This window comes from Chiloscyllium plagiosum, chromosome 6, assembly GCF_004010195.1.
Source record: "Chiloscyllium plagiosum isolate BGI_BamShark_2017 chromosome 6, ASM401019v2, whole genome shotgun sequence".
Lineage (NCBI taxonomy): Eukaryota > Metazoa > Chordata > Chondrichthyes > Orectolobiformes > Hemiscylliidae > Chiloscyllium > Chiloscyllium plagiosum.
The window spans coordinates 27,255,853-27,269,052 of NC_057715.1; the positions used below are offsets into that span (position 1 = coordinate 27,255,853).

Sequence of the window (13,200 nt, forward strand, 5' to 3'; positions counted from 1 at the left end):
CCTAACCTGCAATCTTCTTCCTGACCTCTCCGCCCCCACCCCACTCCGGCCTATCACGCTCACCTTGACCTCCCTCCCCTATCGCAATTCCAACGCCCCTCCCCCAAGTCCCTCCTCCCTACCTTTTATCTTAGCCTGCTGGACTGACTTTCCTCATTCCTGAAGAAGGGCTTATGCCCGAAACGTCGATTCTCCTGTTCCTTGGATGCTGCCTGACCTGCTACGCTTTTCCAGCAACACATTTTCAGCTGGGATCTCCAGCATCTGCAGTCCTCACTTTCTCCTCCAATAAAAACCACGGAACAGGCCAGGGATACCATGAGAGTTCATTGCAGGGAAAAGGTGTCTCTAGATACTGACAAATTAGAAGAGTTGATAAAGGATGCCAAATAAAGAGTTGGAAAGAACTCTGGAAAGAGTTTTGTGTAAACTTCGAGGTGCCAGATAAGGGACTGCCAGCCTTATCACATAGATGGATATATACAGCACAGAAAAACGTGCTTCTTGATGATATATATAATGATAAAGTCATCCCAATGGCTTAGGTTCTGAAGAGAGAGTCAGTGATTAAAGCATATGAGAGAATGGGAGAAACATCAGCAAAACAAAGATCTTTCACCTGCTTCCCCCCCACTGCTCAATATAGCCATGAGACTGTCAAAAATCCACGGCGAGCCATTGGACAACATGCATCAATTCTTATATATTCGGAACCTTTTTCCAGCAAGGGCAGATATCAACAATGAAATTCAATCGCATTTCCACTTCCCAACACAGCACAGAATCATAGAGATGTACAGCACGGAAACAGACCCTTCGGTCCAACTCGCACATGCCGACCAGATATCCTAAATTAATCTAAGCCCATTTGTCAGCACTTGGCCCATATTCCATTAAACCCTGGATAAAAGCAAATTACTGCGGATGTTGGAATCTGAAACCAAACGAGAAAATGCTGGAAAATCTCAGCAGGTCTGGCAGCATCTGTAAGGAGAGAAAAAAACCTGCTGAGATTTTCCAGCATTTTCTCTTTTGGTTCCACTAAACCCTTCCTAGTCATATACCCATCCAGATGCCTTTTAAATATTGTAATTGTCCCTCCATTTCCTCTGGTAGCCAATGCCATACACACACCACCCTCTGTGTGAAAACGTTGCTCCTTAGGTCCCTTTTAAATGTTTCCTCTCTCTCACCCTAAACCTATGCCCTCGAGTTCAGGAATCCCCTGCCCCAGGGAAAAGACCTTGTCTATTTACTCTACCCAATGCCCCTCATGATTTTATACCCTTTATTAGTTGACTGAGGACAAGTATCTCAGATGGAAATGTGTTGCTGGAAAAGCGCAGCAGGTCAGGCAGCATCTAGGGAACAGGAGAATCGACGTTTCGGGCATTAGCCCTTCTTCAGGGACAAATATCTCAACCCTGGCACCAAGCTCATGGTCCACAGGACAAGCATTGTTATCTAGCCTTCTGCAATGGAAACATGGACAATGTTTGGCAAACATCTCAAAGCCAAGAAAAATATCACAAGCTATGGATCTGCAAAATCCTGCATTTTCATTGGTATCAAATATTGTGATATGAAAATATAGATAATGTCTTCAACCGCTTAGTCAATGTTTCTACAGGTGGATTTTTTTTCCAAAAGGGAACATAGCATAATACTTGATTGCATTACATTATATAGCATAAAAGATAAAAATGAAACATTTATTTCTTTGATTAATTTTAGTTAGATTGTCAAAAGCTTGAATTTCAAAAACAGGTTAACTTGTTAATGACTAGTTATTCACAGTGTTACTTTTCTAAATCTTTAATTTAGATTAAGAATAGAATAAGGTGGTGGCTATTATTTGTCTGAGGACACATGTATACTGGGTTTGGCATGAGATGGATAAGATTAAGGAGGTCAATAAACTCAGTCTGCAAAAGAAAATACGTCTTGATTTCAATCTTGCCAACTGGTTTGGATTCTACCAACACATGAAAGCACTGTGTGAGACACTACACTTAATCCAGGCGAAGTGTATGGGAAAAAACTTCCCATTTTGAAATTCAAAAAGGTTTGCTGAAGTAATTATTTTACTGGATCCCACACTCTAAGGATAAGAAAACACACATCTCTTTCAACACAAAACATACTGCCATGTGCAATAAAGGAGGCAAATACATTCTGACTTCAATCTCATTTCTGCCTAGTGTAAAGATAGAAGAAACACCTGCTGACTCAGAGATCACAATAATTGGTGGCATGGTGGTTCAGTGGTTAGCACTGCTGTATCAGGATCCCAGATTCAATTCCAGCCTTGGGTGACTGTCTGTGTGGAGTTTGTACATTCTCCCTGTGTCTGTGTGGGTTTCCTCTGGGTGCTCCGGTTTCCTCCCACATTCCAAAGACGTGCAGGTCAGGTGACTTGGCCATGTTAAATTATCCATAGTGTTAGGTGCATTAGTCGGGGGGGGTGGGTTACTCTTCGGAGGGTTGGTGTGGACTTGTTGGGCATGTTTCCACACTGTAGGGAATCTAATTCTTGAATGTAAGAATTTTATTCAGAGTTTCATAAAATGCTTGTAAATGCCTACAGCATTCTTCCAGCTCTGCTTTCAATAGTTTCTTGTGCATCTGTTTATTTGAAAGTCACATACAGACTTAACCAACAAAGCATAGACCACTTACTTAACTCACATTATCGAACACTGGGTACTTAATAATTAAACAAGATGGAAGCATGAAGGGCAAGTTCAAAGGTAATCTTGACAAGAAACCTGCTCATAGATGAAACATGGTGAAGGGAAATTATAGTTTAAAGGAAGTATTGGATGTGACAATGGGAGATCATGGAAGAAACACCATTTGGAGGACATATGGGTGAAAGAGACACAGTTAGGAGGAGATCTCACTGGTGCAGACACAGCTTAGAGGTGGTAGGAATGGAATATGCTTGCAGCACTGGACAAGAGTTTGAGTGAGGAACAAATGAAATACTGCTCCCAAGCATCTTTTATTTACAGGAGGCAGCCCATAGCTCACTCTTCAACATAGTGACCTACTTTATTCCCATTTCACAGTTCTTACTGCACATCCTTTTATAGGCCTCCAAGTAAAAGCCATATGGGCACCAGAACAGTAAGACAGAATAGAAATGAAATAAAACATTAGAAAACCACAGCAAGGCTGGCAGTCCTGTTGAAAGGTCACAAACTTGAAACATTAACAGTTTCTCCCCTCAGATGTTGTCAGACTTCCTGAGAACTTCTCACTTTTCATTGTTTCAATGTCAGATTTTATAGTCAAACTTCAGCATCCATTAATATATATATAAAGAAAGAAAGCCAAAGTCCTTACAGAATGAGGCTGAGGAAATAATAATGGGAATGCAAGGGGAATAACAATGAGGTATCAGGAAATGGCAGCAGAATTGAATAAACACTTTGCATCAGTCTTCACAGTAGAATACATTAACAATTACTAAATAATCAAGGATTATTAATCCTTCATCCAGTAGCCCAGCAAAGAGAGGGGAGGAACAAAATACAACAGCTATCACTGGAGAAAAGGTACTAAAGAAACTAATGGGGCTAAGGATCAATAAACCCCCTGGTCCTGATGGGTTGCATCCTGGGATATTAAAGGAAATAACTGCAGACATAGTGAATGTACTGGTAGTAATCATCCAACTATTCTCAGATTCTGGAAAAGTCCCATGGGATTGGAAAACTGCCAATGTAACATCTTTCCTTAAAAAGGAGAGACAAATAAAAGATAACTATAGCCCAGTTAGCTTACTATTGGTTCTTCGATAGGGTAGATGCAGAAAGGTTGTTCTCCTTGTGGGACAGTCTAGGACCAGAGGGCACAATCTCAGAATAACAGGGCACACCTTTGAAACAGAGAGGAGCAGGAATTTCTTCTCAGAGTGCAGTGGATCTGTGGAATTATTTACCACAGCAGACTGTTGAGGTTGGGACACTGACCATATTCTAGGCTGAGACAGACAGATTTCTAATAAGGAAGGAAATCAAGGGTTATGGGGAAGAGGCAGGAGTTGCTGAATAGAGCAGCAGACTTCTGCTCCTCCAGGTTATTGTCTTATGGTCACAGTTCTTTTTCCTTGAATCCAAAAATCGTGTGAACAACCGACTAAAGGCAAAAAGTGACATACCTAATAACAAAAAACAGGAACAGGAAAAAACAGGGCAACTTAGCAAATTAACTGGCATCTGTGAAGGGAGAAATTTGTTAACATTTTAGGTCTGTCACCTTTTATCAGAAACGGCAAAAGTGAGCGACAGTAAGATTTTGAGCAAGGGATGTGTGCGATACTGTTTCTATTGTTTATTTAATATTTATTGTGTTTCTAATTGTTCACATTCTGATGAAGAGTCACAGCCCTGAAATGTTAACTCTGTTTCTCTCCACAGATGCTGCCATTACTGCAGAATATTTCCAGCTGCTCCTGTTTTAATTTCTGATTCCCAGCAGCAACAGTGTTCTGCTTTGTAATTAGTGAGAAAAACTTCTAAATGGATTTGGACTGAATTATTTCAGTAAAAACAGCAGTTGGATTTCACAACGATATTGTCACAGGGATACAAGCAGTATTTATCAGACATTTTTGCTAAGTGTGGCACAGTGGCTCAGTGGTTAACACTACTACCTCACAGCACTAGGGTCCCAGGTTCAATTCTAGCCGTGGGCAACTGTCTGTGTGGAATTTGCACATTCTCCCATGTCTGTACGGTTTCCTCCGACAGTCCAAAGATGTACAGATTAGGTGAAATGGCCATGCTAACCTGCACTGGAGGGTCAGTGTGGACTGGTTGGGCTGTTTCTGCACTATAGGGAACCTAGTCTGAAATACACAATGATCATCTAATTGGAGGTGAATTTATAGCACATCAGCAGATACCTCAAAAAAATCTGATCACGAGCAAAGATGGCTGTTTCACTACATACATATTTTGCACGAAGATTTAATAATTCCCTATCTTCAATCTCCATGTGGTATTTATGGACAGAACATTCTTATCCAATCCTTGTGTCACATATGAGTAGTTTGAGGCAGCATTGCATAAAGTATTTAAGATGCCAAGTACCAACAGTAACACCTTTCCTTGAATTCACTAGTATTTTATTGGGCAAAATACATTTGTGCCAAATCCAACATGGAGAGACACCCTATTTCAACATTTGAACAGGTACCACAAATTGACCTTTCAAGAGATGGGCATAAAATCTGGCAAACCAATCACACTAATGGTCAAAACTAAATGTTGTGCACCTTACCCGTGAGAAGATATTTTCCAGAGAGCTGGTTAGAGACTTCTTGGCCTTGTTTTTCAGGACATCAAGTTTAAATCTCCCTGTGCTTGCAGAATGCTCTGGAATCATATTATTTGGCACAGGCTTTGAAAGGGAAGAAAACAGGACTGTTTAGTAGGTGAGGTGAACATGAGTTTTAGCAGGTTCACTGAATCAGACACACCAAATAAAGTCAGACTAATGATTCAAAACACTGCTTTAAAATGCAGGTCAAAATGCTGGGATCTGTTTCGCATCAGCCTAAAGCACAGTAAACATAAAAGAAAGACTTCACTTGCATTTGTACAGCAGCTTCATCCAAGGCATAACAATATATACTTTCTAAGGTTGGGACTGAAAGCAAGTTTCAATCCTGCTGTGGTGTCTTGTTGACCATTTGTAAACTGTTTTCAGAGACAGTCAATTGAAAAACTTCCTTCAACAGCATCATGGGATGTTGTGGGCTCTCTCAATGGGAGAGCCCACAGCAATGTCCTACTGGCAGCTTTACCATCAAAGTATCAAGATGAGCACTGCTCTAGCAGACAGATGAACATCAGGGTACTACATGAGGGCATTCCCCCTCCTCAGGAGGATGATGAGGATCAATGAGGGAAGTCTCTTTGGCCCTCTGATTCGCCAAAAGACCATCCCCAGTGTGTCCAGCCTTTTTTCATCAGCAAAATCCCACACTGTTTATAACCTTTGAGTGTAGGAGTTGGGATTTTTTACTGAAGTTGTACAGGACATTGGTGAGGCCTCTTCTGGAGTACTTGTCCGGTTCTGGTCGCCCTGTATATTATCAAGCTGGAGAGGGTTCAGAAGAGATTTACCAGGACATTGCCAGGAATGGAGGGTTTGACTTTGAAAAATAGGCTGGATTGGCTGGGACTTTTTCTAATGGAGAGGAGGGGATTGAGGGGTGACCTCATGGAAGCTTATAAAATCATGAGGGGCATAGATAAGGTGAATGGCAGGTGTCTTTTCCTTATGGTGGGGGGTTTAAAGACTTTAGGACATTTTTGAATTGAGAGGAGAAAGATTTTTTTAAAATCAAAAGGGACAATTTCTTTACACAGAGAGTGGTCTGTATGTGGAATGAACTTACAAGGGAAGTGGTGGATTATAGTTATTATGTACTTATCTAAATGTCTTTTTAACATGAATAAGGAACGTTTGGAGGGATAAAGGCCAAGTTCAGGCAGGTGGGACTGACTTAGTTTAGATGGACCAAAAGCTCTGTTTCTGTGCAATTCTACAACATGGCCCCAAGTGACCAGCTAAATATTACTGATGGCTAACAACAGCTGCCAGGTGGTAGATGCTCCTGTTGCTCAGCAACCTCTAGTAAGGTTGACATGAGGTGGGATTGTGTCAGCCCACAGGGCTTTTGGAATTCCCTTCCAGTGCTCCACTTGCCCCAGTGTAGTGGGTCTCATAAGACTCTAACCTATGTATTTCATGGTATCTCAAAGGGCTTTGCTCACAATTAATTACTTAATTAGTTATAAATGTTCTTGAATTAATTTCCTTCACACCTGTATTTGAAATCCAATCAGATGAGTGCGTGATTGAAAGATATGATTCAAACAAACTTGACTGAATCATATAAAGTCCTAAGGAGTCTTGACAGCTTGATGTGGAGAGGACATTTTCTCTTATGGCAACATCTAAAACTAGGGCCTACTTTTTCAGAGTGAAGCGTCCCCCATTTGAAATAGATGAGGTGACTTTTATTTCTCTCAGAGGGTTTTGAGTCTGTGGAGCTCTCCTCCTGAAAAAGGTGATGGAAGCAGAGTCCTTGAAGATTTTTGAGGTAGGGTGGATCAATTCCTGTTCAGCAAAGGGGTGACAGGTTAACTGAGATAGGCAGGAATTGGCTTACAATTAGATCAGCCATGATCTTACTAAATGGTGAAGAAAACTCAAGGGATTGAGAGGCGTACTTCTGCTCCTGATTCATATGTTCCTGGATACATGGCTGCTGGAGGCCATCTTGTGAACGGAACATTATATTGAAAAATAATGACATTGCATAACTCTGCAGTCAAAGTGTCACAACTTTCTCTTTGAAAACGTGAATGAAGAAACTGCGATACCATGGGGCTCTCTCCAAGATGGGCATGGGTCTTCTGTTTATTCTCACATATCTGTCGCAGAATGAGGATCACCAGTTCATTCTCATCTTGGTCATCAGCTGGCTTCATTTTCTGTCAATACAGATCATTTGTTAATATTGGTAACGATAAGTTATCTAACTATTCTGCAGTTATTTCCAGTTCTACTTAAACTGTGAAAGGTTTCTACTATAATTGTGGAAGCTTTAAGTTACAGTACATTAATTTTTTGTTTCAATCTCAGTGTGTGTGCCATAAAAGGCATATACATTACTGACAATAGCCGAAGTCCAAAGGGTGGCTTTGAATTATAAACAATATTCAAAATTACTTCAGGTAGGGGCCAGAACTTACAAGGCTCCACTCCTGGTACAGAGTGTCTTAACAGCAATGAACAATGGAGAACCAAATGCACAAGTCATAGCATTACACAAAGCAGATCATGTCCTATTGCTCTCCTTGAGAAGGCTTAGCTCTCTTTTGACTCCATCTTCCACTTTTTGCACTTCAAGTAGTATTTGAATACATAACCTCTCTTCTTCACCCTCTACCATTTATTTAAGGATGTCTTAACTTTCCAAAGAGCATACGGCACCCCACCACCTGGACACTATCTCAGAGCAATGTGAGGGCAATTCCCAAGTTTGGATTCAAAGTAGTCTATTCACTTCTCAGACTGATGGAAAGCTGAGACTTTAAGAAGGGAGTGATGGTCAATTTCCAACATACACCTCATGGTCTACAGCAATCCACCATTCAATCCAAGCTCCCAATCTGAATGACAGCCATTTATGGGGAGTCACAAACTAACTGACTGCAGAAGAACAAACATGAGGTGAAATTTGAAATGAAGGGTGAAATACTATCCTTTTCAGTGTCATCTTTGGTAGATGAGTAGGCCCATGTTCTTTACATTGTTGCTTTAGAGTCTTTGTCCTCTAACAAGAAGAAATGCTGACATGGGTGGTTTAACAGTATGTGGGTATAGTATACAATTCCTCATAAATAATCTCACTGGCAGTAAGATATGGGGCTAGAGTTAGTGAAGAAGGAAAAAGCATCTGTAATGAGGACATAGATGTTAAGAAGAATTATTTCTGAACCTTCAGGGGGTCTTTACAAGCAAACAATGCCCTTTAAACGGAGATAAAGTTTAAAAAAATTATCACGATTTAGATTACAGTCACAAATTAATGATCAAATCAGAAATTTCAGTCCAATCTTTTGTTAAGAATTTATATAATTTAACAATGTATGAATAATCTGCAAGCCACAGTTACTGAGACAACCTTCTTTAAGCAATGTATAATTTTAATGGGCTCTTTCTGAGAGTCTCCATATTGCTACCTGAACACGTTCAAAAATATCAGCTTGTTCATTGTCACTCAAAAGAGAAACATGCCTCTGTATCGCAAGCTTGGCTCTTGGTGGGTAGAGACCTGAAATAAAATCAGAGTTATGATGATCATTGCATCACTTAATTGTACTTGCTTAAACAACTGGCAATTCTTTCTGCTTTTTCTCAGGCTAAGCAGATGTAAAATTCAAGTAACTGCTGTATACTTGCAGTCATATTAAGCTATCAAAGCTATCACATAACTCTTTCCCTGTTATAGATACTAAGGCATAACCTGACATTGTACTGCAGAATGTACAAGTTACACTGAAACAATTTGCTATGGCTTGTGTGATAGAATCTCCCAGACTCATGACCTTCAATATTTAAGATGGCAAGGCAACCTGTTTATGGGAACATCATCCTATCCAGTTCCCCTTAAGGCGCGGATGATGCTGACAATGACATGTATCTCCCTTCCTTCACCATCACAGGATCAAAACTCTGGAGTTCCCCATCTAACAGCAGTGTGGGACCAACTATCACATGGACTGTCATTGTTCAGGAACACAGCTGCCCAGTACCCTCTTGAAGAACAAAGAAAATACAGCATAGTAACAGGCCTTTCAGCCTGCACTGATTCCTAATCCCTATTTAGACCTGCTACGGATTGCCCTCTATCCCTCTGTTCACCTCCCATTCATGTGTCTATCAAAATGTGTCTTAAACATTGCTAATGAGCCTGATTCCACCACCTCTATTGGCAGTGCATTCCAGGTACCTACAACCCAATCTCACCAGCACCTATTCATGGACAACTAGGGACAGGCGATGAATGCCATATTTGCCAGCAATGCCTTCGTCACAAGAATTAAACATTTTTCTTTTCAATCACTGAGATATTTCTCATGCTTAAATGCAGTGTAGAGCAAGTCCTCACTTATATCTGAGATTTTCAGCTGCAACTTTAAGTGAAGTTATTTGAACAATCACATCTTCCAATCAAAACTCATGCAAAAGCTGCAGTTAGGTTGAGTCGGATCCTGTTCATCCGAAAAACAAAACACTAAAAGATTAACTCCTGAATATTGCTAAAATCCTACACTGGTAAATTAAGTAAGTTGCAAAACAAACTTTTTTTAAAAATGTGAGAAAAATGCAACTTCCTATTACAGTTCCTCCTGCTCACTGCTGATCCTGCTTCCTAAACATTACCCTCCCGATTGAAATAGATCTTTTCCCTCCCTGCACACTGACACACAGACTCTCCCCCTCCTGACTAAGCTACTCACCATTTCCTTCACCTTGAATCCATGCTCCTGCTCAAGATCCTGATTCAATGCCAGAGCAGCAGGTGCAGAAGTGCGGAGTGTTTTTCAAAATCTCCCATTCACCACTTCCATCTCCTGACCTTTCACTGCGAGTGAGGGCTCTGGAGATGGGCGGTGTCAGTGAAAGGCAACAGAAGCAGCTTCGACAGCTTTAAAAGGATCTCAGCATTTATGCACCTCCAGGAACTGGGCTTCTACAACTCCTTTGGTTTGGGATCTTGAGTGGGAACACCAGTTCAGGAGAGGGAAGGGGCAAGAAGTGAGTCGGGGAGGGGGGAGGTTCAGTGAAAGGATGGATCAGGGAGAAGGAAAGGCCATAGGTCAGGCAGTGTTGCAGGAACAGAAGCTGCAAATCAGTGGGTTAAAGAGCAGGAGAGACTAATCCAAAATAACAAAAATCAGGCCACACACGAAATGAAGATAAAATGAATCACAAGTGTTCAACGAGATAATAGACCCCGGTGACTTATGACATTAAAAAACATTAAACAGGGACTTACCTAAAAATTGAAATGTTACCTTATTAGAGCAAGGGTGGATTCTGAAATCAATTGCACAGTTCATGCCATTTCCATTTTACAGACATTCAGAAAATGAAGCATAAAGAGATTGTTTCCAATACTCTACGCTTATCCTTAGCAATTATTTCATAACCTGCATTTTAAAACCTCCTGAGCAGTATTATCTTTCTGCCCTACTTTGCTCCCCACCTCTGCTGAAGGCTCATTTTAAACTGGCTCAGGACGAGCAGAGGGAATTCAGGTCCTGCAAGGCTACCCTATTAGATCAAGGCTGAATTGCATCCTGACTCCATTTACCCATGCTTGATCTATGTCCCTCATACACTTACCTAACAAAAATCTATCCTGATGCATTCTAACCAGGCCTACACGACTGTGACATAAATTAGATTCCTTAGATTAGATTAGATTCCCTACAGTGTGGAAACAGGCCCTTCAGCCCAACAAGTCCATACCGACCCTCCGAAGAGCAACCCACCCCCTTACATTTACCCTTGCATTTACCCCTATTAGTTTATATTCCAGCTACCTTCAGATAAAGGCAAACGATTCATTTGACTTTTAAATTACTTGCTGTATTTATCCATTCATATTTTGTGATTTCTATACATGGACTTTATTATTAGCAAACACTCCAGTCTGTTTTCTTTAGGATTAAAGTGCATAGTCTAACACATCCCAACATGTTGTAATTTGGCCCACTCCACATTATTCCATCAGCTTCCCTTTGCAATTTTATACTCCCACTTATTTTATTAATTATGCCACCTAACATACAGCCATCAATCAATCATTTTGAGTTAAATCTCCATGTTGTAGAGAGAAGCAAATGAGGTTGCCTGTTTCAAACTGTAATCTAATCTGACCCCCAGATCACGAATCTATTGTTTAGGGAACCACTTCCAAACATAGGGTTTGTGGTACTGGGAACTCTCTTAACTTTGCGTCCCCAACTTGCAGACAAAATCCAGGCCTAAGTGTTGCATGCTCTGATTAAAGGCGTTAAGAGGGAGAAGTGTTCATTCCTGGTAAACTCTGAGCTGCATGCACAGGAGCAGAGACCTTGCTGATTTCCAGACATTCCTAGTTTTGGATTAACAAGACAGCACCAGTGCCCCAGCACCAGATCAAGCCCAATAATAAAATACACAATCTTTTAATCTGCAAGGTACAAACGAATGTTCCGTGCTTATATGCAAAGTATCATTAGCAGAGCTCTTCATCATGTTCATATTGCTTTTTTTAAATAATGCAGACAGTGAGGTCTGCAGATGCTAGAAATCAGAGTTGAGAGTGTGTTGCTGGAAAAGCACAACAGGTCAGGCAGCATCCGAGGAGCAGGAAAATCAACGTTTTGGGCTGGAGCTCTTCATGCTGATGAAGGGCTCCGGCCTGAGACATCGATTTTCCTGCTCCTCGGATGCTGCCTGACCTGCTGTGCTTTTCCAGCAACACACTCTCAACTTTTTTTTTAATAATGTCTATTAAAAAAGCTTTTTAAAATGAACTATCAAATTTTGTCTTATCCAAAAAGATGAGTGTATATGCTGCCTTTCATTTTCTTTAGGCATTTAAAGAGCTTCTCCGTCAATTAACTTTACATTTTTAAGTGTTCTTATATCTTTTAATTCTTTTATTCTTTCATGGGATGTGGCACCTCTTGCAATAGGCCAGTATTTGTTGCCCATCTTAAATTACCCTCGAACTGAGAGGCATGCGAGGCCATTTCACAGTCAGCGGTGAAGTGCGCCTAGAATCTCAAAGAAGTCAGAGAAGAAAAGGATGACACTCTACCCTCTAGGGTAAAGGTCACCAGATGGGTTTTTACAACAATCAAAGATAGCCACCACTGCTGAGACAACATTTATATTCCAGATTTATTAACTGAATTTAAAAATCAGTGTCGTATTAGCTGGAGCCTCAGGAGTACTCCTCTAATGACGTTACCACAATGCTACAATCTCCCCCACAGCTATTTTGTTGCCAGCAAGTTTAAACCAATGACAACTCATGTAAAATCAGCATTTTTTGATGTTGACTGAGGGAAGGGTGTTGGTCAGGACACTTAGATAACAGACGTTTGCATGTTAATGACCAGCATCACATATCCAATGGGGCAAAGCAACTGAGCTTTAGTTCCGTACCACATCTGAACAGCCTCCACCACTTCGTTGTGGTTCTGTTCGCCGAGCTGGAAGTTTTTGTTGCAAACGTTTCCTCCCCTGGCTAGGCGACATCATCAGTGCTTGGGAGCCTCCTGCGAAGCGCTTCTTTGATGTTTCCTCCGGTGTTTATAGTGGTCTGTCCCTGCCGCTTCCGGTTGTCAGTTTCAGCTGTCCGCTGTAGTGGTTGGTATATTGGGTCCAGGTCGATGTGTTTGTTGATGGAGTTTGTGGATGAATGCCATGCCTCTAGGAATTCCCTGGCTGTTCTCTGTCTGGCTTGCCCTATGATAGTAGTGTTGTCCCAGTCGAATTAAATGCCTAAAACTAGGGGGCATGCATTCAAGGTGAGAGGGGGAAAGCTCAAAGGAGATAGAATCATAAAATCCTTAACAGTGTGCAAACAGGCCATTTGGCCCAACAAGTCCA

General features: G+C 41.1%; 1 protein-coding gene across 4 annotated transcripts in view; it reads right to left on the minus strand.

The window, feature by feature from the left end:
* Positions 1 to 13,200, minus strand: part of tbc1d4 (TBC1 domain family, member 4) — a 284,961-nt gene that overhangs the window by 111,631 nt on the left and 160,130 nt on the right. For all 4 annotated transcript variants that reach the window (XM_043691389.1, XM_043691388.1, XM_043691390.1 and 1 more), the window contains exons 6-8: positions 8,769 to 8,860; positions 7,404 to 7,514; positions 5,290 to 5,409 (exon numbers count right to left, since the gene is read on the minus strand). In XM_043691389.1, coding sequence (XP_043547324.1) covers positions 5,290 to 5,409; positions 7,404 to 7,514; positions 8,769 to 8,860 — 323 coding nt within the window. The remainder of the gene's footprint in view (positions 1 to 5,289; positions 5,410 to 7,403; positions 7,515 to 8,768; positions 8,861 to 13,200) is intronic.